The sequence below is a fragment of the Oryza sativa genome, chromosome 2 (assembly GCF_034140825.1).
Source record: "Oryza sativa Japonica Group chromosome 2, ASM3414082v1".
Classification (NCBI taxonomy): domain Eukaryota; kingdom Viridiplantae; phylum Streptophyta; class Magnoliopsida; order Poales; family Poaceae; genus Oryza; species Oryza sativa.
Window position 1 is genome coordinate 9,804,915 of NC_089036.1, and position 25,923 is coordinate 9,830,837.

The following is a 25,923-nucleotide window of genomic DNA, read 5'->3' on the forward strand; positions in this document are numbered from 1 at the left end:
TCTGCATCAAGCATGTCGACGACCATCGCACCATTAGCTCAAGCGAGCACAGAACGGGGCGTCGGAGCTCGCCAAATCGCCGCTGTCCCTAGGACGCTGCCATCGAAAACCTTCGTTGCCGTCGTCACAAACAGTCGTGGCCAAACCACAACCATCGACCACCAACGCCATGCTGGCCGCCAGTGGCAGAGTAAGGGGTGGAGGACTAGCCTCTGTCACCTTCCAACGCCACCACCGCCCACCAAGCACGACCGACGCCTCCTGTACGTTCTAGCCACCTCAGCAACCACGACCGCACATCACCGGAGTGCCACCTCCACTATCAGCTGCCTCAGCACCACCAGCGCCCTCACCACCATCGCGCCGGCAGACCACCAACGGGCACTTGCCGCAACCACCATCGGCGCTTCTACCACCGCGCTATTCGCCAGAGCTTCACCGCCACCGCCTAGCCGGCCACCAGGGCGTCCCCGCCACCGGGCACCGCCGCCACCTCCCGGCGCAAACAGGCCCCGCCGCCACCACCATCGGCGCCGCCACCATAGCGACGTTCGCCAGATCGAAAATAGACCCATAGCGCCACCCCAACCCTAGGAAGAATAGAGGAGGAAGCCTCGCCGCCGCCATCCCAGCTGGCCCGCACACCGGCGACCCGCTCCGGCGGCGGCGAGGTTGAAAAGCACGGCGGTAGTTAGGGTTTACTAGGGGAGAGGAAAAGTCGGGTTTATATAACCATGGACAAAGAAATGCAATACCAATTTGAACTTCAGTCTTACAATTCTAGTATTGCACCAGATTGACATGGATCACATTGACTTCTGTAAAAAAATGTACAACCCAACTTTGCATGAAGATATTTACTATCTCTAGCTAAAAGTTTATGAAGTATCAGCAACAAAGTCCTGGATTATGGTGCGAACTGCAATCGGAATTCTCACAGAGTGTGTGTTACCATCTAGCCATGTCAAACTCCCAAACGTGTAGCCACCTTGTACTCTCTGTGTTGTTGTGAATGTCACCTTAAATGTTACACTTCTACTACCACCCCTAGTGAATGTGATCACCGAAGGTTCCACTGACATAGTCATACCAACCGGTGCCTCAAGCGCTGCATGGTAAGTTGCTTCTGCTTCTCCAACATTGGTGACAGTCCGCCAAACCGTGACAGAGTCCTTTAGGTTTGGCACTGCAATTGACGGGAGGTTGAGCTGATAGATTTGCTCCATGTAGGACTCGCAGTCATCCTCAGCTTCAGGAAGGGTGCAGTTGAAGAACTTAGTGTAGTGGCTTGGATCAATGTCATATACTAGGCCAGGGTCAATGGCTTTATTCGGTTCGATGTGGCCACCACCGAAGTCGAATGGGTCAGCCACTTTCCTTGGCACTGCCTCAGCTTGGATTGGCATGCCAAAACGATCTGTCACCGAAGCTGCAATCAAGAGAGATGTATACTGGTTAGTCCTAACTAAGCTAAAAGCAACGAATTATTGGAAACAGATTAATCTAAGTACCAGTAGTGACGATGGCGGACTTGATCATGGCAGGCGACCAGTCCGGGTGAACCATCTTGAGCAACGCCACCACTGCTGATACATGCGGGCACGCCATGGACGTCCCAGACTTGAGCTCGTACGAATCACCCACAGCTGCGAGGATACTGACTCCCGGCGCAGCAATATCAGGCTGTTGAACCGACAAACAGGTTAGTTTTGAGACGTTCAAAAAACCTGACGCCATCGTCACAACTACACAGTAATATAAGGTATTTTCATTGTTTGTAGAACATCAAAGATCAACATGTCACCTTCAGTATTCCGGGAAACAAGGAGCTCGGTCCTCTTGACGAGAATGCAGCGATCCTTGGTGAGAGCACCCCACTCCCGACCACCGTCATGGCCGACGACACCTTCACCATGGGCGTGCTGAAAAATGAGAGAAGAAACATCAAAAGATCATTCATGTACAGTACTCAAGCTGGTTTTGCGTATTGGAGAGTAGATGTTAATGGGATGGTATCAAGAGTTCGAGCTCACCTTGTGCTGGTCATGTATGACTCGATCCTGCGTGTGATCTCGTAGTCCACCAGTACACATGGCACGCTGGCGCGGCTGCAGGCATTCAGAAAATCAAGGGCGTTGCTGACGGAGTACTGCACGAAGATGAGGCCATTGGCGCCTGCCTTGATGACACGGCCGATGATGTCGCCCAGCGACAGCCGAGGTGGCATCAGCGACGGCGGCGAGCACAGCACGACCTTGCTGGTGATGTTGATCGACGCCAACGTCTGCGTGTCGCAGCTGCACACGGCAATCCATTCATAATCAGGATCTAAAGAAAGCAGAGTGATCGATCTATCAAATGTGATGACTAATGATACTAGCTTAGCATGATCAAGGTTGTTAAATTAAATCTCGATTCTGCCATACCATTTTGCGCACTTTACCATCCTAATTAAGAGGTATGATTCTATGATTTTATACAGGTAGAATTTACGATTTTTATGTATTCGATTCCGATTCAGGATCATGATTTTAACAAACTTGAACATGATCACTATTGGTTTTGTTACCTTGATCCATCAACAAGCATTTGAAATTTGGTGCTGCTTGCTGTTGCATTGTAGTAAAGAGATTGCCCCTGCAAGCAAATATATACAAAGGTTAAATAACCCACATCAAGCTATAGGAGTACATCAGTGTAGCTGTGCAGTAAAACATTCATAGTCCATATAGCAATCGTCATGCAATTCATAGTCCATATAACTTGCAAGTTATTGACGAAATAGCATGGTTACTTAATTACCACAAATTTCTTGTTGTTCCCGAGCGATATCACCGTGGGGAAGGCCCTGTCGATCGTGGAGGCGGCCACCGTGATGACCCACGGCACGGTGTTCCTCACGATCTGCGGCGTGGGGCCGTCGTTCCCGCCACCGAACACGACGGGGATCCCTCTCGCCACGGCGTGGAGCGTCTCGTAATGCTCGCCCGCGCCTCCTATCGACAGGGACAGCACATCCACGCCGTCGTTCATGGCGTCGTCGATGGCGGCGAGGATCGCGGCTCCGCCACACTGGGCGCGCAGGCCCCAGCACACCTTGTAGACCGCGACCCGCGCGCGCGGCGCCCCACCGCGCGCCGTGCCGGCAGCCAGGGCGCCGCCCTGTCTGTGGCTCACGTTCCGTACCTGCCCGCCGACGATCGTCGAGGCGACGTGCGTGCCGTGGCCGCCGAGGTCCCTCGCCGACATGTACTCGCCCTTCAGGTTCTCGTCGGGAATGCCGCCCGAGTACCATCGTACGCCGATGATCTTCCTGTTGCAACCCGTGGTGGCGTTGAACGCCGCGCCGGTCTGGCACTTGCCCTTCCATCGTGCTGGCACGGGACTGTAGCCATTGTCATCGAAGCTTCGTGATTCGGGCCATATACCTGTTACGTTTCGTCAAAGCTTTAACTACTGGAATTCTACTTATATTAATGCAAGTGATTTTGGTTTAGAATATATATATATATAGCGTATTGTACTGTAGTTTTATATACCTGAATCGATGACACCGACAATGACATCTTCACCGTTCTTTGCTTTCTTTAGAAGACCTGATTGTTCGTTGTAGTTAAGGCCGAGAAAATCCCAGCTTCGAGTCGTTTGTGCTTGATGGTAAGTGTTAGGCTTCACGCTGATGACTTCAGGTAATCCTGCACCAGGAATTCATAATTAAGTTTGTTAATTAATAATCATGCAAGCAAATAGTAGCACTGACACAACATGCTAGTGCCAATATTATAATTTGTAGCTTTGATGATTACTAACTTGCAAGTTCCTCAGCTTGGGATTCGGTGAGCATCGCTGCAAATCCAGAGAACCCATGTTTGTAACTGTACACTATAGACTTCATGGCGCCATCCTTACTGTTATGTTGCATATATTGACAAAAAAACCACAAAATTAAACATGAGCAACCAGTTCTATCGCTTGCCGTGCTCGGTAAAATTTATAAGAAGTTAGGACTTGAACTCCTTGTACCTCCCAAGAACAGAAGTAAGCGTGTCATGATGCGATGCCGTGACAACAGACGGATCATCATGCTTCTTCTCCCCCATGTACACGATGTAGAGCTGAAATTTCGATGTAAAAGGTTTCATGAATCAGTATCAGTAACTTTCCTGAGGAAAAATCTAGGCAAATTAAATTACATTTTTCCTGAAAGAAGGAAGCATCTTACTCTGCTCGATGCATTGGTGAAAAAGGGGGAAACTAGCAGAACAAGTAGTAGCAAAGCTGATCTCGAATCCATGTTGAATTTCAAGAAGTTTGTTCTTGTGGTTTTGTGTTCGGTGATCTAGCTAGTATGCATGTATAAATAGCAGCCCGGCCGCCAACAACCATTCGGGTGCAAGAATAGTTTTAAAGAAACATCCTTCTGATGTTTGCAAAAAGACTAAATCCAGTCCACATTGTATGACAGTACGCGTTTAAGTACCAAAAAGACTAAATCCAGCATACATTAATTGTATGAGAGTACGCGTTTAAGTAACAAATTAAAAGACTAAATCAAGTCCACATCTGATTTGTTCACATGCTTAAACATACTTACGGAAAATGATGTAATGACCCAGTCAACGTTGTGCGGAAATGAAGATAGAGTAAAGTCCATCACCGGTTTCTAAACTTGTGCCGTTGTGTCATCCCAGTCTCTAAACTCGCAAATCGATCATTCAGGTCTTCAAACTTGTTTTACTGTGTCATCCCGGTCCCTAAACTTGCAGATCACTCGTTTAGGTCCTCCAACTTGTTCAGTTATGTCACCCCGGTTTTTAAACTTGGATTTGAATATCATCTGGGTCAAATAGGACGGTCTAAAAACTTTATATTTAAAAATAATTCATAACATTTTCATGTGAACTTTAATGGAGACAAACTTTATATCAAACTTGTAGCCCTCGACGCGATCTACAATAGTTGTAGTTGATTTTTTTTATTTTAAATCATTTTTTCCCAAAATGTAATTTTAAAATTAAAATTTCAAAATCTATAAACATGCAACAATATTTTGGGACCCTAAACAGTTTTAATTCAAAAACTTTTCAACTACAAAGTTGTAGGTCGCGTCGAGGGCTAAAATTTTGATATAAAGTTTGTGTTCATTAGAGTTCACATGAAAAAGTTATGAATTATTTTTTGATATAAAGTTTTTAGACCGTCCTGTTTAGGGACCGGGGTGACACAACTGAACAAGTTGGATGATCTAAACGTATGATCTGCAAGTTTAGAGATCGGGATGACATAGTCAAACAAGTTTGAGAACCTGAACGGTCGATTTGCAAGTTTAGGGACCGGTGATGGACTTTACTCATGAAGATATTTTAAATCCTTTGCTCAAACATATATAATAAGGTTAATTGGATCATACCATTTCAATTTGCGTATACAGAAAAATATCATTACAATTCGTCTATTCATAGCCATGTCATTAAAATTTTACAAAATTAAAACCATGCCATTATCGTCACATTTTCCATCCATTTACTTTATTTTCCGTTTTCTTCCTTCTTTCTCCCATCTCGGCTTCTTCCACAACCACAGTGTGAACTTCTCATTTATCACCACCATGGATCACCCTGACCGTATCCCCACGACCGCGCGCTTCTCACTGTGGTTCGACGGGGACGGCGACTTCCGGTGCAGGATATTCGCCTATCGTGACGGCCGGCCTCATCCTCGTCCTCGACTTCCGGTGGCATTGCGTGTTCTAGGATGGCATCGCCGTAACGAGCACCAGTCACCGGTGGATGGCAGGGCGGCGCAGCAGCACCCGTCGGGGTTGCCGAGGCCGCCGGGGGTGGCGGCAGGCAGGTTCGCGGGGGGGCTGATGAAGCTAGCGTCAGGGGTGAGGCAATCCATGTCGAGGGTGTCGATGACGGTGCCGGAGGGGTGGCCGGCCGGCGTGGGCATCCGTCTAAATCTCCCAAAATTAGTTAATCCATTCGATTTGCTATTTCCGTTCTCAAATCCACTCGACCTCCTCTTTCCCTTTTTTTTTCCAAAAAATCAAATCTCTCAAATTCACTCGATCTACTCTTTCCGATTTTTCCAAAAATCGAGTCTCAATCCACTCGATAGCCAGCGCTAGCTAGGGTATGTCTCGGCGGTGGCGGGGTGTACGTGTGATGGATCGGACGAGATAAAAAAAAGGCGAAATACGAGAAAAACAGAAGAAAAATAAACCGATAGCGTTTGATAAGAAAACAGCGAAAAAAGGATAAAAAAAATACCGGAAGCTATATGGGCTCTAGTTTACTCGCCGCCGATGCGGACCCAACGCTGATGTTGAAAAAAAGAATGATCAATAGGAACTCAATCGGATAGAACCAGCGTGACCAGGACAGGTAAAAATTGTAGATAAAACCGATTTAAATACGGATAGACCTGATAGTTGCTAGTTGCTATAAATTGAACACGAAAGTGTCGCCGATAAAGATAACCAGCATGGTGGCCCGCGCAGATTGCGTGGCTAGCATCATTATATTTTCTCTCATATAATAGCATATATGTTTTCTCATTATATTATTCAAATATATTAAAATGACAACATAATTTTAAATTTTGCAATAACTTTGCAAAACTACTAATGTGTAATATTCATATTGTATTTTATATACCTGTTAGTTATTAATTATTTTTAATATCAAATTTTAGTTATTTGTAAATTATATTTATTCTTATATGGACTCTAGACTCGTCTTTTAATATTTCTTTTTTTTAATTCCGAATTTTCTGTAAATTGTATTTCTATATAGACTTTATGTTCTTCTTCCAATATTATTTATTTTTATTTCTGATTTTTTATTATTTCTAATTGTATTTCTATGTGGACTCTAAACTTATCTTTCAATATTCTTTAATTTTTAATTTCAAAATTCAGTTATTTGTAAATTGTATTCCTATGTTGACTTTAAACTCTTCTTCCCATGTTTTTCTTAATTTTAAATTTTAGTTATTTGTAAATTGTATTTTATACGGACTCTAACCTCTACTTTTAATTTTATTATGTTTATTCCAAATTTTAGTTAGTTTTAAATTCCTATATGGACTCTATACTCTACTTCTAATATTCCTTTTTTTTAATTCCGAAATTTCAGTTAGTTCCTAATTGTATTTCTATATGGACTCTATACTCTACTTCTAATATTCCTTATTTTTAATTTCGAATTTCAGTTATTTCCTAATTATATTTCTATATGGACTCTAGTCTCCTCTTCTAATATTCCTTATTTTTTAATTCCGAAATTCAACTATTTCTAAATTGTATTTCTATATGGACTCTAGTCTCCTCTTCTAATATTCCTTATTTTTTAATTCCGAATTTCAGCTATTTCTAAATTGTATTTCTATATGGACTCTGTCTTTTCTTTTTCTCCGATTAATGTGAGAATTTTTAGGCCATGAGAGTGAACGTAGAGGCTCTTTTTTTTCCTTTAATAATATAATAGATAGATTCCCGGTGTTTTTATTTCCCAAATTCCGTGATAGCTCAATACCCTCTAATCTAGGTCATGTTTTTCTTTTAAAAAAACACAGCAAAGACGTAGAATACGTGCACAATCATCCCTATAAATACACATGCTATTGCAAATATTTCTGAAAGACTAGAGTGACATATCAAAGTCATGTCTATAAATACACACCCTATCTCTATAAGCATCTCTGGAAGACTGGGTTTGCATATCTTAAAATTAACGAAGTCACCGTGACTGCCTCGCTATTGATCGATAGATACGTCACCTATCATTAAAAGAATAATTAGCTATTAATACAGAGCACCCGTATCATCAAGTCTAGAATTTAAACCCAAATAAACTAGTTTCACCGCGACAAACCTAACCACTTGATCGAGTTACGTCCACTTTACCTAATCTAGGTCATGCAATGCTTGTAGCGGGAGACGCGTAATAAGGGCATGTACAATGGTGTCTAATAACGGGCTCTCTTCGTTGTCATGCAAGTAAATTTAGTGGCGTGGAAGAATGGGAGGAAATGAATGAGAAACATCGTTGCTACGCATGATAATGGCTCAGAGTCTAATAACATGCTCTCTTCGTTGTCATGCAAGTAAATTTAGTGGCGTGGAAGAATGAGAGGAAATGAATGAGAAACATCGTCGCTACGCATGATAACGGCTCAGAGTCGACTCTTAGCATTTATTCACGAAAAGTTTGTTGTATGAGGGTGTAAAAAAGGAAATAAGTATAATAAAAAATATTTAGTGCATTAATTATTTAGAAATATTATTGTCTCTACTATTGTAGGAGGATAGTCTCTAGTAATATTTATTAATATAGAGAGCTTATATTAGACTCTACCTACATACATGCCCTAATACAGTTCAGATCTAATGATCGAATCAACTTCAATGTGATGGGGAAGGGGATGATCAGCTAGCGATATGTCTATACAGGAAACTTCTCAGCATGGATGTAAATTAAAGACGAGGATGACTGGTAGATGGCAATTAGGAAGAAATTTCTGGGGGACAAGATAACAGGATTGATGGTGTAGGCATAGACAGTGGCGTAGCCAGAATTTTCTCAAGTCTAGAGTTAACCTAGTACTCCTCCCTCTATCACAGTTTAATTAATCATCACATAACATTTTTAAGGTCTTCCCAAAATAATTAATCATCCTCTAACAATTGCATCTTTGTTTATTTGTGCCAAGTATATCCTCTAACAATTGCATCTTTATTTATTTGTGCCAAGAATAAGTGAGCATAATTGAATGCACTGCATGCAACTAACCAAGATTAATTTCTATTGGTCTAACTACATGTAATATTTAAAACTTGATGTAATCCTTAGAACACAAAGCAACGTAGCACCTTAACCGATGATAATTAATTATAGAATGATGAATGTTTTATTGTCCTTGGTCTCCGCGCTCTTTGCTTAGAGCAAGTTTAATAGTATAGCCAACTACTAACTCCATATCATTTATAGCCAATGTAATAGCCAATTCATACAATATTTGCTTACTATTGTATAATATTAATACCTGGTCCCACCTGTTATACTCACATTATATCTTGGAGTCCGTTCTGCAGCTGGCTACAGATCTATAGCCCCCTGCTCTTCTCTCTTCATTTATCTCTTTAAAATATGTTTATAGCTGTCTTATAGCCTGCCATTGTACATGCTCTTAGGTGATGATCAAAATGAAATGGAGGGAGTATAATTTACATAATTTACCTTTATTTCAGGTTTTAAAATGTAAATTTTAATGGATATTTAGGTTCAGGAGTAGGGCATTAGCCCTGGATGTCCTATCCCTGTTTCCGCTACTGGGCATAGATTCTTTAGCGGCAAAATTTGCTATGTAACACTAAAAATAGCAAATTTCAGTGTCAGAAAAATCATTTGTTGCTAGAAAAAAATGTGGCGTCAATACTAAAATTGTGGCAATAGATACATGTTGCCACAGTTTTAAAATCGTTGCTAGCTGTGGTAATAAATAGCGTAGTAATAGGTTATTGTAACGATTTTTATTTAGTGGTAATAAATTTAGATATTGCCACGGAATGGATGTGGCAAAAAATCATATTGCAACACTTCACATCGTTGTAATAAAAATTATTGCCACCACTCCATATGTGGCATTAGTTCTACATACCAAATTAAAAATTCAAATATTAATCTATCATCCTATCTATTTATATTTATTTCTTTATACCGTGTCTTGGCTAGGATTCGAACCCAAGACCTATCATTCACGCGTGCTCTCCTTTACCAACTCACCTACGCATCAATTATGTTGGAATATGCATTTCGTTCCATTTGAGCCTAACTAACTGAGATTTGAATCGCAGATTTGAATATCTAAAAGATTTCAAATGAAAAAGTTATCAACTATAAAATTCGTCGAGAGCTATAATTTCCATATAAAATTTGTCTCAATCCGTGTCCATATGAACAAAATTAAGTTAAATTATGAGACAATAATTTTTTTATTGCAACGAATTTGTTTACCGTGTCAACAAAAAATAGTGAAAAGTACCATGTATTATGTATATTGCCAAAAAAAATTAAAATTGTGGCGATAGAACATGTTTTTTGCAATAGTAAGATTTTTTGTGGCAATATCTTATTTTCTATTGCAGAAAAAGTACTAAATAAAACAACGATTGTAGATTGCTACAATAAAATACAATTATTTGCCACAGAAAAATTATCATTGGAATAGTACAATATATTGCTATGAATTATTTTTTGTTGTAATAATTTGGTGGCAATAGCTCTATTATCTTGTAGTGGCACTTAAAGAACGTGTATTTGTTACAGGACACCACGGAAACATGGTAATTAGCTGCTAGACACTGAACACATTATTTTATTATATCTTATCCAAATGGAGAGAGAAACTTTCAAAAAAGACAAGTTTGCCCATAGGGCATGTCTCTTTATAACCCAATCAGTTCTAGTTCAAATCAGATCTACACTAGGAGAGTGAGAATGGACTATATCGAGAGAGTGAGAATGGACTGGGTCTGGTTTGAACCAGGCTGAGTTATCATACAAGTCGATGGACACAAGGGCAAATTTGTACTTTTCGCTCTATTTCTCTCTCCATTTGCACTGGATATAATAAAATAATACGTTCAGTGTCTAGTAACTAAATACCATGTTTTCATGGTGTCCTACAGCAAATACATGTTTTTTTGGGTGTCATGTAGCAAAGAGCGTAAACTTTTAAGTGTCCTGTAGCAAATTTTGCCCCCTTTAGCACCCACTTTGTTTTATTCCATGGATTGGATAAGTAAGTTTCGTGTAAGACCTCAGTTTTCCAAGGACTCCGGGACATGTGGATTAAACATATTAAGGTCTCCTTTGGAACAAATGATATATGTACGAATTTTTAATATTTATATTCTATCTTTTTTCTCATAAATGGCCAATTCAGACAAAGAATCACATGAAATTCCTTTGGAATAGATCTATACATGGAAATTTTGTAGCTTGAGGCTTAGCCCATTGGAATTTTTTTTCATTGGAATAATGTTTCAGATAAATTGGCCCATTTAATGTTTGATATTAAAGCAAATGGATATAATAGAATTGGGCTGAAAATATGCTACATCATAGATGGGCTAGGCTAAAATCTAGTCGGGCTTGCCATTGGGCTAAGCCCATAAACAGGGTGCTCAATACATGTTTTTAATGGGCCATCAAATATTTTATGATGTTTTTTACGCTAGATAATGACAAATATGAGCGTCACAAAATTATGACGACGGAAGGATCGCCACTAGATTAATGACGAAAAAAATAAGGTTTCATCATAGAGCGCCATTAGAGACTCATGATAGGTGACGAATGAATTTTCGTCACGCGAGCATCACAGATTACAAAACGTGATGAAAAATTCAATGTCTGTAAAGTAAATGAAGCGTCATCTATCATTCTATCATAAGATCTCTTGTAGTGATTTTTCATTAGTCAAAATCTATTTCGTGCGCATATGGACTAAGGAACCACTGCTCTACTACACAACACTGAACCTGGCGTAGCTGATTTTAGTGGAGCCTTTACTTTCATGCCCGAGAGTTGAATTTGATACTGAAATATGTCTTGTGTTCCTCCTCCTTTCTTATATTGATGCTTATTTATATGAAAATCACCCTAAACAAAACATGGTTGTGGTATCACTGGTGGAGAAACCATCTTTCGTCGGTCGGCCGATTTCCACAATAGTCCCGGATGCAATAAAAACCAGGGCTAAAGATGATCTTTAGTCCCGGTTCAAAAGGGAAACGGGCATATTTGATCTTTAGTCCCGGTTTGTGTTACCAACCGGGACTAAAGATCATCTTTAGTCCCGGTTCGAATGCTGTCAGGACCTGTCAGGCCCCCCCGGGATCTTTAGTCCCGGTTGGTAACATCAACCGGGACTAAAGATCTTAACTTTAGTCCCGGTTGGTATTACCAACCGGGACTAAAGATCCCGGTGATCTTTAGCCCCGGTTGGTGTTACCAACCGGGACTAAAGATCTTAACTTTAGTCCCGGTTGGTAATACCAACCGGGACTAATGATCCCGGTGATCTTTAGCCCCGGTTGGTGCTACCAACCGGGACTAAAGTCCCACCCCTATATATATATGTCTTCTTCCTCCTCCAGCTGCCCGAGCAAGCTTCAAAATTACTTCAAAAAAGAGGGGAGGTCATGCCAAAATTTCTATTGAATTTATTTTGGTGATTACATACAAATCGGAGGTGCCTAAAAGGTTTGCAACTTCATCCTCCAATGTTTTTTTTTGTCATACTACATTTGCACCTATGTTTTGCACACTTTTTTTTGTCTCCAAAATTTAGTTGTAAGTTGATGAGAGAGAAAATGTGTGTGGGGAAGAAAGAATATATAGAAATTTAGTTCATTTGCTAAACAAGGTTTTATAAAATAGTTGAGAAGGAAAACTCTAGTGAAAGTTAATCTTAAATAATAGAAAACAAACTAAAATGAAAATTAAAAGAAGTAAAACACATTAAAATTAGTTTAAAACTTTACAAATAGTTTTTAAGAATTATTTGGTGTAATATTTTATGATTTTTGTATGAATAAAGATATCTTATAATTATTGTATGACTGTCATTATTGTAAGAATAATTATTTGTGTGCGGTTTTTTTGACTCATGTAGATGGATCGGCAATGGATGTACGCTGACCGGCGGTCCAAAGAGTTTATTGACGGCGTGCACTATTTTTTGAGAGTGGCCGAAGCTAACAGGCAAAGGGGTTTTATTTGTTGTCCATGCAATAAGTGTAAGAATCAGAAGGAGTATTCTGCATCCAGGACTATTCATTTCCACTTGTTTGAGTCGGGGTTCATGCCAAGCTATAATTGTTGGACATCCCACGGAGAGCAAGGTGTTGAAATGGAAGAAGATGAAGTGGAAGACGACAATATTCCGGACTTTGCTCAGTATGTTGGATTTGAAGGAAATCAAACGGGCGAGGAGGAAATAGCTGCTGATGGTAACGACGTTGCGGATGATCTTGGTCAGATGTTGCAGGACGCCAGGGAGGACTGCGAAAGTGAAAAGGAGGCCCATAAATTGAACAAGATGTTGGAGGACCACAGAACTTCGTTGTACCCAGGTTGCGAGCAGGGGCACAAAAAGTTGGATACCACTCTGGAGTTGTTGCAATGGAAGGCAAAAAAATGGGGTTAGTGACAAGGCATTTGGCGATTTATTGAAACTCGTCAAGAACATTCTTCCGGGGGAAACAAATTGCCCGAGACAACGTACGAGGCTAAGAAGATAGTCTGCCCGTTAGGACTGGAAGTTCATAAGATTCACGCATGTCCGAACGATTGTATCCTATATCGCGGTGAGGAGTATGAGAACCTAGAAGCATGCCCTGTTTGCAAAGCACTACGATACAAGATTAGACGGGACGATCCAGGAGAAGTTGACGGGCAGCTAACAAAGAAGAGAATTCCTGCTAAGGTGATGTGGTATTTCCCTATAATACCACGGCTAAGGCGTTTGTTCAGGAACAAGGGGAATGCTAGAATGTTGCAATGGCACGCTGAAGAGCGTCAACAGGACGGGATGCTGAGACACCCCGCCGATGGTTCGCAGTGGCGAAACATTGACAGAAAATTTAAAGAATTTGAAAAGGACGCACGAAACATACGGTTTGGTTTGAGTACGGATGGCATAAATCCTTTTGGAGAGATAAGCAGCGGCCATAGCACTTGGCCCGTTACGATGTGTATCTACAACCTCCCCCCCTGGCTATGCATGAAGAGGAAGTACATAATGATGCCGATTATTATTCAAGGCCCCAAGCAACCTGGTAACGACATCGACGTGTACCTAAGACCACTTGTCGAAGATCTTAAACAGTTGTGGAAGAAGGAAGGTGTCCCCGTGTGGGACGAGGACAAACAGGAGGAGTTTAACCTACGAGCGCTGCTGTTCGTAACCATCAACGATTGGCCTGCACTTAGCAACCTATCCGGACAGTCCAACAAGGGGTACAAGGCTTGCACTCACTGTATGGATGAAACAGAAAGTGCGTATCTTAAGCACTGTAGGAAGGTTGTATACATGGGTCATCGTCGATTCCTTGCAGCAAACCACCCGGTACGGAAGAAAGGCAAGCACTTCGAACATAAGGCCGACCACCGTACGAAGCCTAAACATCGCAGCGGGAAAACAGTGTTTGCTATGGTTAAAGATCTTAAAGTAGTGTTCGGAAAGGGGCCTGGAAGCCAGCATATAGAGAGCGAAGATGGTCACGCGGCGATGTGGAAAAAGAACTCTATATTTTGGGAGTTACCATATTGGGAATTCTTGGACGTACGCCACGCAATCGACGTGATGCACCTCACTAAGAACCTTTGCGTAAACCTTCTTGGCTTCCTAGGTGTATACGGAAAGTCGAAAGATACACTGGAAGCACGTAATGATCTGAAGCATATGGAACAACGCGGCGACCTTCACCCGGAACCAAAGGAGAAAGGAAGCCATTACTTGAGTCCAGCCAGCTACACTCTTAGCAAGGCAGAGAAGGAAAGTATGTTTGAATGCTTGGAGAGCATAAAGGTACCGTCTGGATACTCCACGAATATCAAGCGAATAATAAGCACGAAGGAGAAGAAGTTCACAAACCTAAAGTCTCATGACTGTCACGTGTTGATGACACAACTGCTACCAGTTGTAATAAGGGGTATCCTTCCAGACAATGTCCGGGCAACAATAACAAAGCTATGTGCATTCATTAACGCAATTTCGCAGAAGGTCATCGATCCGGATAGATTAGAAGCCCTTCAGAATGAAGTGGTGCAATGTCTCGTCAGTTTTGAGTTGATATTTCCACCTTCATTTTTCAATATAATGACGCATCTGCTTTGTCACCTTGTGAAAGAGATCTGTATTCTCGGGCCTATGTACCTACACAACATGTTTCCTTTCGAGAGGTACATGGGCGTTCTGAAGAAGTATGTTCGTAACCGTGCTCGTCCAGAGGCAAGTATCGCCAAGGGTTATGGAACAGAGGAGGTCATCGAATTTTGCATAGAATTTATCGAAGACCTTCGCCCAATCGGGGTACCTGAATCACGCCATGAAGGGAGACTACGGGGAAAGGGAACTCTCGAAAGGAAAGCAATAACGACGGTAGACAACAATTTATTCCGTAAAGCCCATTTCACTGTTCTGCAACACTCTTCATTGGTAGCTCCTTACATCGAGGAGCACTTGGCTCTAGTTCGCGCCAGGAACATCGGTAAGTCCGATGCATGGATTACACGGCATCACATTGATACTTTCCCCGCGTGGCTATGACAACATCTCATGGGTAACGACTCGATCAACCAACAACTTGCCTTCCTGGCGAGGGGACCGTCTGGGTCGATCGCGACATTCCAGGGATATGAGATCAATGGGTACACATTCTACACGAGAGCCCAAGACATGAAGAGTACGAACCAAAACAGCGCTGTTCGTGTCGATGCCATGGGACACGATGGAACAACTGCCACGTATTACGGTGCCATCGAGGACATATGGGAACTTGACTATGGTCCTCTCAAGGTTCCTCTGTTCCGGTGCCAATGGGTTAGGTTGACTGGTGGAGGCGTAATGATTGATGACAGTGGGATGACAACTGTTGACCTTAACAAGGTTGGATACTCGGACGAACCTTTTGTCCTTACCAATGATGTAACGCAAGTCTTTTTCGTGAAGGACATGTCTAGCAAAGGAAAGAAGGGCAGAGAGCCTGATGAGCCTAAGCGTCAAGTGGTTCTCCCAGGCAAAAGAAAAATCGTTGGAGTTGAGGACAAGACTGACGAGGATTACGATCAGTTGGATGGGCAACCCCCTTTCACGGTGACGATTGACCCTAGCATCCTCCTATCAAATGAAGACACCCCTTACTCACGCAGCGATCACAAGGAGGGAACAATAGTGAGGAGAAAGTACGTGCCGTAATTATTGTGTACACGATGTAAACTATTTTGGATGTATTGATTATCCATATAAATCAATTGATGTATGGCATATGTTAATTACGCACGATTATTAGAGGTTTCAACAAGTTTAAATCATGTATATGCTAGTTATATGTGATACTTACAATTTTTAAAAGTTTTAAATCACACAGGTGGCAATTTCATATGTATGTTAATTAGAGTTTTTAACATTTAATTTACTAGCATTCATATGCTAATTATAATTGACTAGAGGATTTTTAAAAGTTTTAAATCACGCAAGTGGCAATTTCATATGTTAATTAGAGTTTTTAACATTTAATTTACTATCATTCATATGCTAATTATAATTGACTGGAGAATTTTTAAAAGTATTAAATTTAATATATTTTTAAAACTATCATTCATATATTAGAGTTTTTCACAATTTAATTTACTATCTTTCATATGCTACTTATATATGACTATTCGAATTTTTAAAAGGTTAAAATCATGCATGTGGCATTTACATATGTTAATTAGAGTTTTTAGCATTTAATTTAATATAATTCCTACGCTAAGTACATATGATGATTACAATTTTTATTAATTTTAAATCATGCAGTATGTACATACATATCTTAATTAGAGTTTTTACCAATATAATAATATCATTCATATATATGCTAAGTATATATGATTATTGGATTTTTTATTAATTATATTTGCTTATTACGATTTATCCACTTAATTTATTACAGCCAAAAATAATTTTTCGAAGTGATTGTCATTAATCTTTGTACTTTAAATAATGTTAATGCATTAACTTCTATTTTATAAACACATATGTAAGCGAAAATCATATGCAGTGCTATAATCTTTAGTCCCGGTTCTTAACCCTAACCGGGTTTAAAAAGAATTTCGAAATAGCGGGAAAAGATATTTACTCCCAGTTGTTGAGAACAACCGGGACTAAAGATATCTTTAGTCCCGGTTGTTGAGAACAACCGGAAGTAAATATCTTTTCTTTACTCCCGGTTGTTCTCAACAACCGGGACTAAAGATATCAAGATATCTTTCGGCCGGGTTGTACACAACAACCGGGAGTAAAGATCTTTTCTTTACTCCCGGTTGTTCTCAACAACCGGGAATAAAGATATCTTTAGTCCCGGTTGTTGAGAACAACCGGGAGTAAAGATCCAGGGGTATATATATTCCCGGTGCGCCCTCGTCTTCTTCACCAACACTTAAACGTTTTCGGCCGATCGATCTCTCTCGGCCTCTCTCCTTCGCCGCCACTGCCTAGGGCAAATCCCCGCGCCGACGCCGCCGTATCTCGCCGTCGTCTCGAGCTCGTCGTCCTCGCCGCCGCCTCCGCCTCCTCCGCTGCCGCCGCATCTCTGGGGTGAGAGCCGCCGCCGCCAGATCTCCCTTCATGCATCTCTATCTCTCCGATCTCGATCTCTCTCCGTCGCGCCGCCCGCCACGAGACGCCGCGCCACGACGAGGACGCGCCACGCCGCCGCCTTCGACGCCGCGCAACGCCGCCGCCGCATGCCAACGCCACGCCGCCGCCGCCGTCGCCACGCCACCGCCGCCTTCGCCGCCGCGCGCGCAATGCCGCCGCCGCCACGCCACGCCGCCGCCGCCACGCCACGCCACGCCACCGCCGCCACGCCACGCCGCCGCCGCCACGGCCCCACAACGCCACGCCGCCGCCGCCGTCGCCACGCCGCCGCGCCAACCGCCGCCCCGATGCCGCCACACCGCCGTTAACGAACGAGAACGAGAACGATCGAACGAACGAGAGCGAGAACGAACACGTCAACGTACGTTGCCGCGACAACGTGAACGAGAACGAGAACGATCGAACGAACGAGAGCGAGAACGAGAACGATCGAATGAAGACAAGCGAGAACGAGGGAACGAACGTGAATGAGAACAAGCGAACGAACGTGAATGAGAACGAGCGAACGAACATGAACGAGCTAGGGAACGTGAACGAGCGAACGAACGAGGACGAACGTTAACGTGAAATGCAATATATATATATATATGTATATATATATGTATATATGTATATATGTATATATATATATATATATATATATATATATATATGTATATATATATATATATATATATATATATATATATATATATATATATATATATATATATATATATATATATATATATATATATATATATATATATGTTACTTCGCATTTATCCTAATACATTTTTTTGTATCTTGCAGAAAAGACGTGTTGTCGGAGTCGTCCGTCAAGCCTGAGTGGAAGAGCTAGCCCTAGAAGGAATTGGAGCAGGCAAGTGACGTAATAATATAAATGATTGTTATATTTGTAATGCAATTAATTAAGATTATTAGACCTGTAATTAGACTTATCATATAAGATTGTGTAGTGTTCTAATATTATTTGAGTTTTAATATAAGATTATTTTATTGCAAATTAGACTTAGTATGACATTATTGACTACGGAATTGGTGCGACTCCTAGCAATTGACTATTGTAGTCTTAATTAGACTTAGCATATACGCACGAAACACTTAGCATACATTACTATTTTAGTCTTAGCATGTAATATTATTTGAGTTTTAATATAATATTACTTTATTTGTAATTAGACTTGGTATGTAATTATTGACTACGGAATTGGTGCGACAAGTAGCAATTGACTATTGTAGTCTTAATTAGACTTAGCATATACGCACGAAACACTTAGCATATACATGACTATTTTAGTCTTAGCATGTAATATTATTTGAGTTTTAATATAAGATTATTTTATTTGTAATTAGATTTAGTATATAATTATTTACTAGCTAGGGTTGTATAATATACGTCACCTAGACTTAGCTTATATCACGATTTGTAATTAGACTTAGCACGTAAGGTTGTGTAGGGTTCTAATGTACGACATTTACACTTAGCATACATGACTTAGATTGTTAAAACATAAATGTCTCGTGACTTAGCATATACGCACGAAACACTTAGCATATACATGACTATTTTATTCTTAACATGTAATATTATTTGAGTTTTAATATAAGATTATTTTATTTGTAATTAGATTTAGTATATAATTATTTACTAGCTAGGGTTGTATAATATACGTCACCTAGACTTAGCTTATATCACGATTTGTAATTAGACTTAGCACGTAAGGTTGTGTAGGGTTCTAATGTACGACATTTACACTTAGCATACATGACTTAGATTGTTAAAACATAAATGTCTCGTGACTTAGCAGATGTTTCTTGTATCAACAGATGGCTGACCGCGATGAGGAACAGATATTGTACGATACAATCGCGGAGGGAAGCAGCCAGTACTGGAATGAAGAAGAGGGGAACGAGGATCCAAACCAGTACTTGAACGAGGAAGGGAACGTGGAGAGGGATGCGGAGGGGAACCAGCAGGGGCACGTGGAAAGGGATGTGGAGGGGAACCAGGAGGAGGAGGCTAGTGGTAGTCAACCCTCCGTTGGACAGAAGAGGGCACGCGGGCAACGAGGTGCAGCGAAGAAGCTTGAGGGTCGGCACATCATAACGGAAGTGGAAGAAGATGGACGTCCTAGTGCCCCGGCCGAAGCCGCCAAGAACTATGTACGTCACAGCGGTTGGGTTGTGCGGGATAACGTGCCTGTCAGTACGGTGTACTGGCGAAGAACAAGGGCACGCGGAGATCATGAGAGCTTTGTCCCAGATTCAGAGAAAGAGATGCTGTGGACCACAATGCTCGAGACATTCACCCTTCCTGCGGGTACAGAGGACAAAGTGAAAAGGTGGACTCTGAAGAAAATGGCAGAACAGTTTCAGAGCTTCAAGGGAGATCTGTACCAGAAGTATATACTGAAGGGGCAGACACCGAACTTCGACACATTCCCAAAGCTAAGGGATCACTGGGACGAGTTCGTTGCATATAAGACAGGTGAACAAGGGCAGGCGATGATGGAAAGAAACAAAGAAAATGCCGCCAAGAAGAAGTACCATCACCACTTGGGGTCAGGAGGCTATAGCGTCGCGATGCCGAAGTGGGAGCAGATGGAGGCTAGCTTGATTGAGAGGGGTATCGAACCGGCAACAGCCAATTGGCCGGAACGATCGAAGTTCTGGTACTATGCTCACGGTGGAACGCTCAACCCAGCTGATGGCTCACTGGTCTTCGGCTATCAGATACAAGAGGCTGCGCGACGACTAACAGATGCAGTGGAAGCCTCCTCTCAGGGCACGTTCTGACCAGACAGAGATAGGGACGAGCTGACACTCGCCCTGCAGACTCCAGAGCATCCAGGACGAACTCGAGGGAAAGGGGTGATTCCTTGGAAGATTGGTTTCAAGGAGGACATCCACACGTACAGGAGTCGGATGAGGAGCAAGAGAGATACCGAGGCGAAGATTGCAGACCTAGAGTTCCGGGTATCGAGCTACGAACTCAACATGCAAGAGGAGGTGGCAAGGAAGGTTGATGAACGCATGGCCGCACATCGGTCCCATGATCCCCAGCCGACCATTCCTCCTGCAATGGTGAGCCCGTCAGGAAACCGTAGTAGCTGCGCCTCAACGGGGCAGGTAGGATCACAGAGCATGGACGCCATGCAAACACAGGACGAATCGACCTGTCCCGTTGATGACATCACTCAGCGGACACCATGTGAGCTGCATATTCCTTTCAAGAACTTATCAATAAAGGTAAGATTTAGCCATTCCGCTAGTTGCTGCTTATATATGTTGATTACTAATAAATAATCTCTCACAACATGAAGGTGGCGTCGGGCATGGCCATCCCAACGGACCCTTCAGGTACTTACCACTGCAGGCCGATTCCAGCAGGATACTCCAAGGTCGAAGTTGAGTTGGTCGAAGGCGCGTACGAGGACCTCGAGCTGGATTACCCTGGAGGAGACGGTGAGACGCATCTACGAGACACATGCCATGCCATTATTCTATGGCGCAGGCGGTACATCATCCTCCCTGGGCGACAAGCGGCGTCTCGTGCACCATCTCCTCCGGCTCCGCCATCTCCTCCTCAGGATCCTGCACCGTCTCCTCCTCATGCTCCGCCAGCACCGTCTCCACCGCAGGCTCCAGCATCGACTCCTCCTCAGGATCCTGCACCGACTCCTCCTCGTGCTCCTACACCTACTCCCCCGCAAGCTCCTCTTCCGGCACCTTCAAAGTCAAGGGCCCCCCCAGCTCCACCGCTTGCCCACACAAGGGCAACAAAGAAGGCGAAAGTTGACGCCGCCAAGAACAAGGACCCGGGGTACGATTGCACGCAAGAGGAGCTTGACGCTTACGTTGCATCAGAAGTCAAGAGACAATTCAAGCCTCGAAGTCCAGAAAAGAAGATTCCTATAGACCCCAGTGTCAGGAACTTCTTCAGGGGTATGTCTGCATCTGTCAAGGAGGCCATCAAGCTATCGGACTATGAGCGAACGCTGAAGAAAGCATCTTCTGGAAAGTCCAAACCAGTCCCTCAGCTTGGAGAGCAACCAAACCAGGAGATCGAGCCGTTGGTGACCGGTAAAGAAATGACGATAGAACAATTTATTACTGACACCGGTCTAACTACGGATCAATTGCTAGGAGTCGCACCAATCGAAAAGGCGGAAGTGAAATACATGTACGAACTCGGTAAACCGCTTGTCAAGCCTGAGCTGCTGCAGTCCCTACCCACACAAATGTACAAGTTCCATCAGCTGTACATGGAGATGAGCGCCACCGGTAGAGAGATGATCGGAGCGAGGATCAGGGACACGGACTTCTTGCAAGGAGATGACATTCTCTGGATCAATTTCAGGGGAATCTACGAACTATACCAGCTGGACGCCCTCGACGTCTCTATTATGAGTTGCTGGATTTTGTAAGTATATCGTTCAGTTAGATTTCTTACTATACGTCTCCTTTAATTAATTAGGTCCTTGTATATAAGTAGACCATAGAAAATAATATACTCCCTTTTATCGTTGTAGAATGGAGATTCAAAGGGCCCGACGGCGGAGGGTTTTCGATACTGGATTCATCGACCCTCGGAAAGTAAACGTCGCAATGCTCGACCAATATCCACAAGAAACAGAGGACAATCTCATCCATCTCCTGAAGGCGCAGCATTACAAGACGTTCATACTGTTGCCATACAACACAGAGTTAGTTTAATTTTACTGTCTTCCTACATACCAAATTTCATTCCCGTACGAACTTGCTAAGTGTTTCATATGTAATGCATCCCACGCACATTGCAGATTCCACTGGGTGCTTTTACTCATCGACCTGGAGGCCTGCACCGTCAACGTATATGACTCAATGGATAAAAAAGAGTCTACGTTTGACAAGGTTTTCGAACTTATAGACAGGTACCGTCATAAGTTCCTTTGTTAATTAAGAAAATCTTGTTATGTTAATTGCTACTACGAATCATAGCTTTAAACTCCATGTAGGGCTTGGTATCGGTTCCGTCATTTGGTCCGCGGCAAATGGAGAGAAAGACTTAGGCGGAAGTTCAAATTTCCTGTGAGTACACATGCTCTACATTTATATTTCTCCGATTCAAATACATACAAGTGTATATTAATTAGATCTCTCGTTGTTTGTCATTTATTTGTAGTGCGCAAAGCAAAAGCAGGGAACTAACTTGTGCGGCTATTACGTGTGCGAGTATTGCCACTGCCTTGCAGACCAAATCATCACCACAAGAGAGCTCGATGTACGTACAAATAAATTCAAAATTTCATTACGTAGCGATTTCTTGTTTAATTACTAATCAATTTCATACATTCATATAGTTTATTCGCATGAGGGATAACCTGACCACACACAAGGAATTTATCGCGGCGGTTCAAGAACAACTCATGGGATTCATCAACGAAGAAATCATTGATCCCAAGGGTGAATTCTACTACGACGGAAACACAATTCACCGGTCCTTAGCTTCTGAGCTAGCAGCGAGTACTACTACGTCGAAATCGTAGCTAGCTAGGACATATAATGGATTGTAATTAATACATGACTACATATGTTTCTATATGCATGTGTACACATTTTCTATAATGTAAATATATTTTGTTCATATATATATCTATATACATATGCATTTGCATAACATATATATGTATAAATACATATATATTATGCATGTATATACATATAATATAATATAATATATATATATATATACATATATATATGTATGCATATATATGTATTGAAACATATATATGCATGGTTTATATATATATATATATATATATATATATATATATATATATATATATATATATATATATATATATATATATATATATATATATATATATATAAACCATGCAGCAACAGGGGCATGCAAAAAAAAAAAAAGGTCAGCTCGATCTTTAGTCCCGGTTGGTGTTACCAACCGGGACTAAAGATCGATCTTTACTCCCGGTTATTTCACCCGGGACTAAAGATAGCGATCTTTAGTCCCGGATTGGTACTCCCGGTTTGGAAACCGGGACTAAAGGGGGGTTACGAACTGGGACTACAAAGGCATTCTCCACCAGTGTATGTAACACATCAATAATGTTGTGTTTTTTTTTTCAAGAATACACAAAAGAAAGGTGCATCTATATTAAGGTTTTATAATAAATAAAATTTACATGACTATAGCCGTAAAAGGCTGTACTCAGGATAAAAGGAAACATCATGCCACGTGCCAACACTACCACCATGCAACCTGAGGAAGGCAGCCACGACGAAAAGAACCTCCAAACCGAAGCATCCAAGGAGGTTACGAGGCTGAAAATACCATCATCGTCCATTCAAGGAGACCTGAATATGGTTTTCAGCAAGAAAATCTCAATAAAAAAAGAAGGGAGACACCTTGACAAATGCCCTCAAGAGGGTTAGGGTGCTCAAAGGCGTCATCATTACTGGCCTAGGAATACCATGTTGGCTTTCTCCCAGAACCTGCCCCCCCTATTGCCATGACCTCATCGACAACCAACCTTGACAACACGCGACCGCTATCATACCGGCGTCCCTCTGCCATCTGTAGACTTCACTCAACTTTAGTCCTACTGCTGGCACGGCCATGACCATCCGTTGTTGCATGCTTGCATGACCACAACCATGACCATGACTATGACCCACTGCTGCACAACGGCGACTAAAATGGCCTTCCTCCCATACTATCACCTCACCAAGGAGTGATGTAACCACCACCACCCACCGCTACTTTTTTATTTGCAATCTAGACCACCCTCCCATACCGCCACCTCCATCATCTCACCATGGAGCTTCCTACAATCGGATCTGAACCAGCTCTAGATGAAGAGGAGATCCAAGGAGATAAGAACGTGTCGACGGTGGATACCCATAGACCGGATGAATAGGGTATAGGGGTACGTTGGTACGAGGATCTACACAATACGACATCAAGCAAATAAGAAGACAAGGATTATACTGGTTCAGGCCACTCTTAAGGTAATAACCTTAATCCAGTTTATATGAGATTGATATAGAAACACCGCAGATTACAATAGAGAATCGGCGATCCCGAGATTACCGGCGAGATCCCTTGTCAAGATGGTTTCAACGAGATCTCCCGGCGGGTAGGCTTCACGTCCTCCGGATTGTAGGCTATGGTGGTGGTGTTAGCGCTATGATTCGATCATCTAGACCCCTCAGGGGGTGTGCCTTTTATATCGTGAATCACTTTAGTCTCCAAGTAGAACTCGGAAACTATGGATCCCCCACAATATAGTAAAAACCCAATCCTCTCCGAGTAGGACTCTGCTGTTCACCCGCTCGTGATGATAATTTCCATAATCTCTTGTTAATTCCCTTATTGTATACAGAAATATATCATACACACGAAGGTATTGTTAATGTGAAAAACACAAACTGGCCTAGGAGATCTGCTTAGCTCCAGCGCAAGTCCAAATCTTAGTGAGGTGCGAGCGTGCCAGTCAGTTTGATCCTGCAACGGACAAGATATGTAAACAGTAGATCAATGAGCCGATCAGCTGATAAGCCGATAGAGTAGTTCCAGCCGATAGCCGATAATAGCCGATGCCGATTCCAACCGATGTCGATAGGGTTTTGAGCAATCGGCTATATATCCAATGTAGATAATGATATAAAGACAATCGGCTGATGATAATAAAATATAACAATAATATAATCCAATAGAAACCAATCGGCTAATAATGATAGGACAGATAAGTATTGATCCGAAGGTTAAAGCATACATCGGCTGGAGGTTCAATGTCATAAAATCCACAAGATTAGATCAAACAGTGAAACCTTTCTTGTGATCGGCTAAACCCAACTTGTATGTAATCCTCATAAGCCGATACAACGTCCAGATAACTTATCGGCTAGCACCGCGATAAAACACTAGCATGAACCTATCGGCTTAACAAGATTTATATTATCAACAACAATCTAGTAGGTCGAACCTAACCGATGCAGCACGAGATTGTATATGATAACCTAATACTCGATGAGCCGATAGATCCGTCTAATTTGATGGATATAACAGATCTATTTACAACTGCATTGTGATTGTAGAGATATATCGGCTAAGACAGAAGATCAGACCTAACCGAGACAGTCCCAACTAAACCGATGCGTCTCTAAACAGAATGCAATTAAAGATAGAATTGAGATATCAGGTAGGCAAATATATCAACTAAACTAGAGCGATCCAAGAGATCGAAGCGATGCAGCCTTGAACAACACCAATGTAGCCAATAGATTCACCAGGGCCGGCGGAACGTAGGACTTACCCCTTCGCCGGAGATCGAACTGAACCGATGCTGCCCCGCTTTAGGTGCCAAATTCTACCGGATGATAAGTAAAAACCTCGGGAAAGAGGGTGGCGATGCGCCGAGAGTAGTTGTATTGATCGAGAGATTGATTACAATGACCCCAGGTGTACATATTTAT

General features: G+C 42.2%; 1 protein-coding gene across 1 annotated transcript; it reads right to left on the reverse strand.

The window, feature by feature from the left end:
* Positions 1-724: 724 nt before the first annotated feature.
* LOC4328982 (subtilisin-like protease SBT3.9) lies at positions 725-4,446 on the reverse strand. Its single transcript, XM_015768552.3, has 10 exons — positions 4,223-4,446; positions 4,024-4,115; positions 3,811-3,908; positions 3,540-3,695; positions 2,803-3,428; positions 2,570-2,637; positions 2,034-2,297; positions 1,805-1,922; positions 1,512-1,683; positions 725-1,429 (listed from the first exon to the last, which is right to left on the reverse strand). The coding sequence occupies exons 1-10, from the start codon at positions 4,292-4,294 to the stop codon at positions 879-881; spliced, it is 2,217 nt and encodes a 738-aa protein (XP_015624038.1). The 5' UTR covers positions 4,295-4,446; the 3' UTR covers positions 725-878.
* Between the last annotated feature and the right edge of the window lie 21,477 nt (positions 4,447-25,923).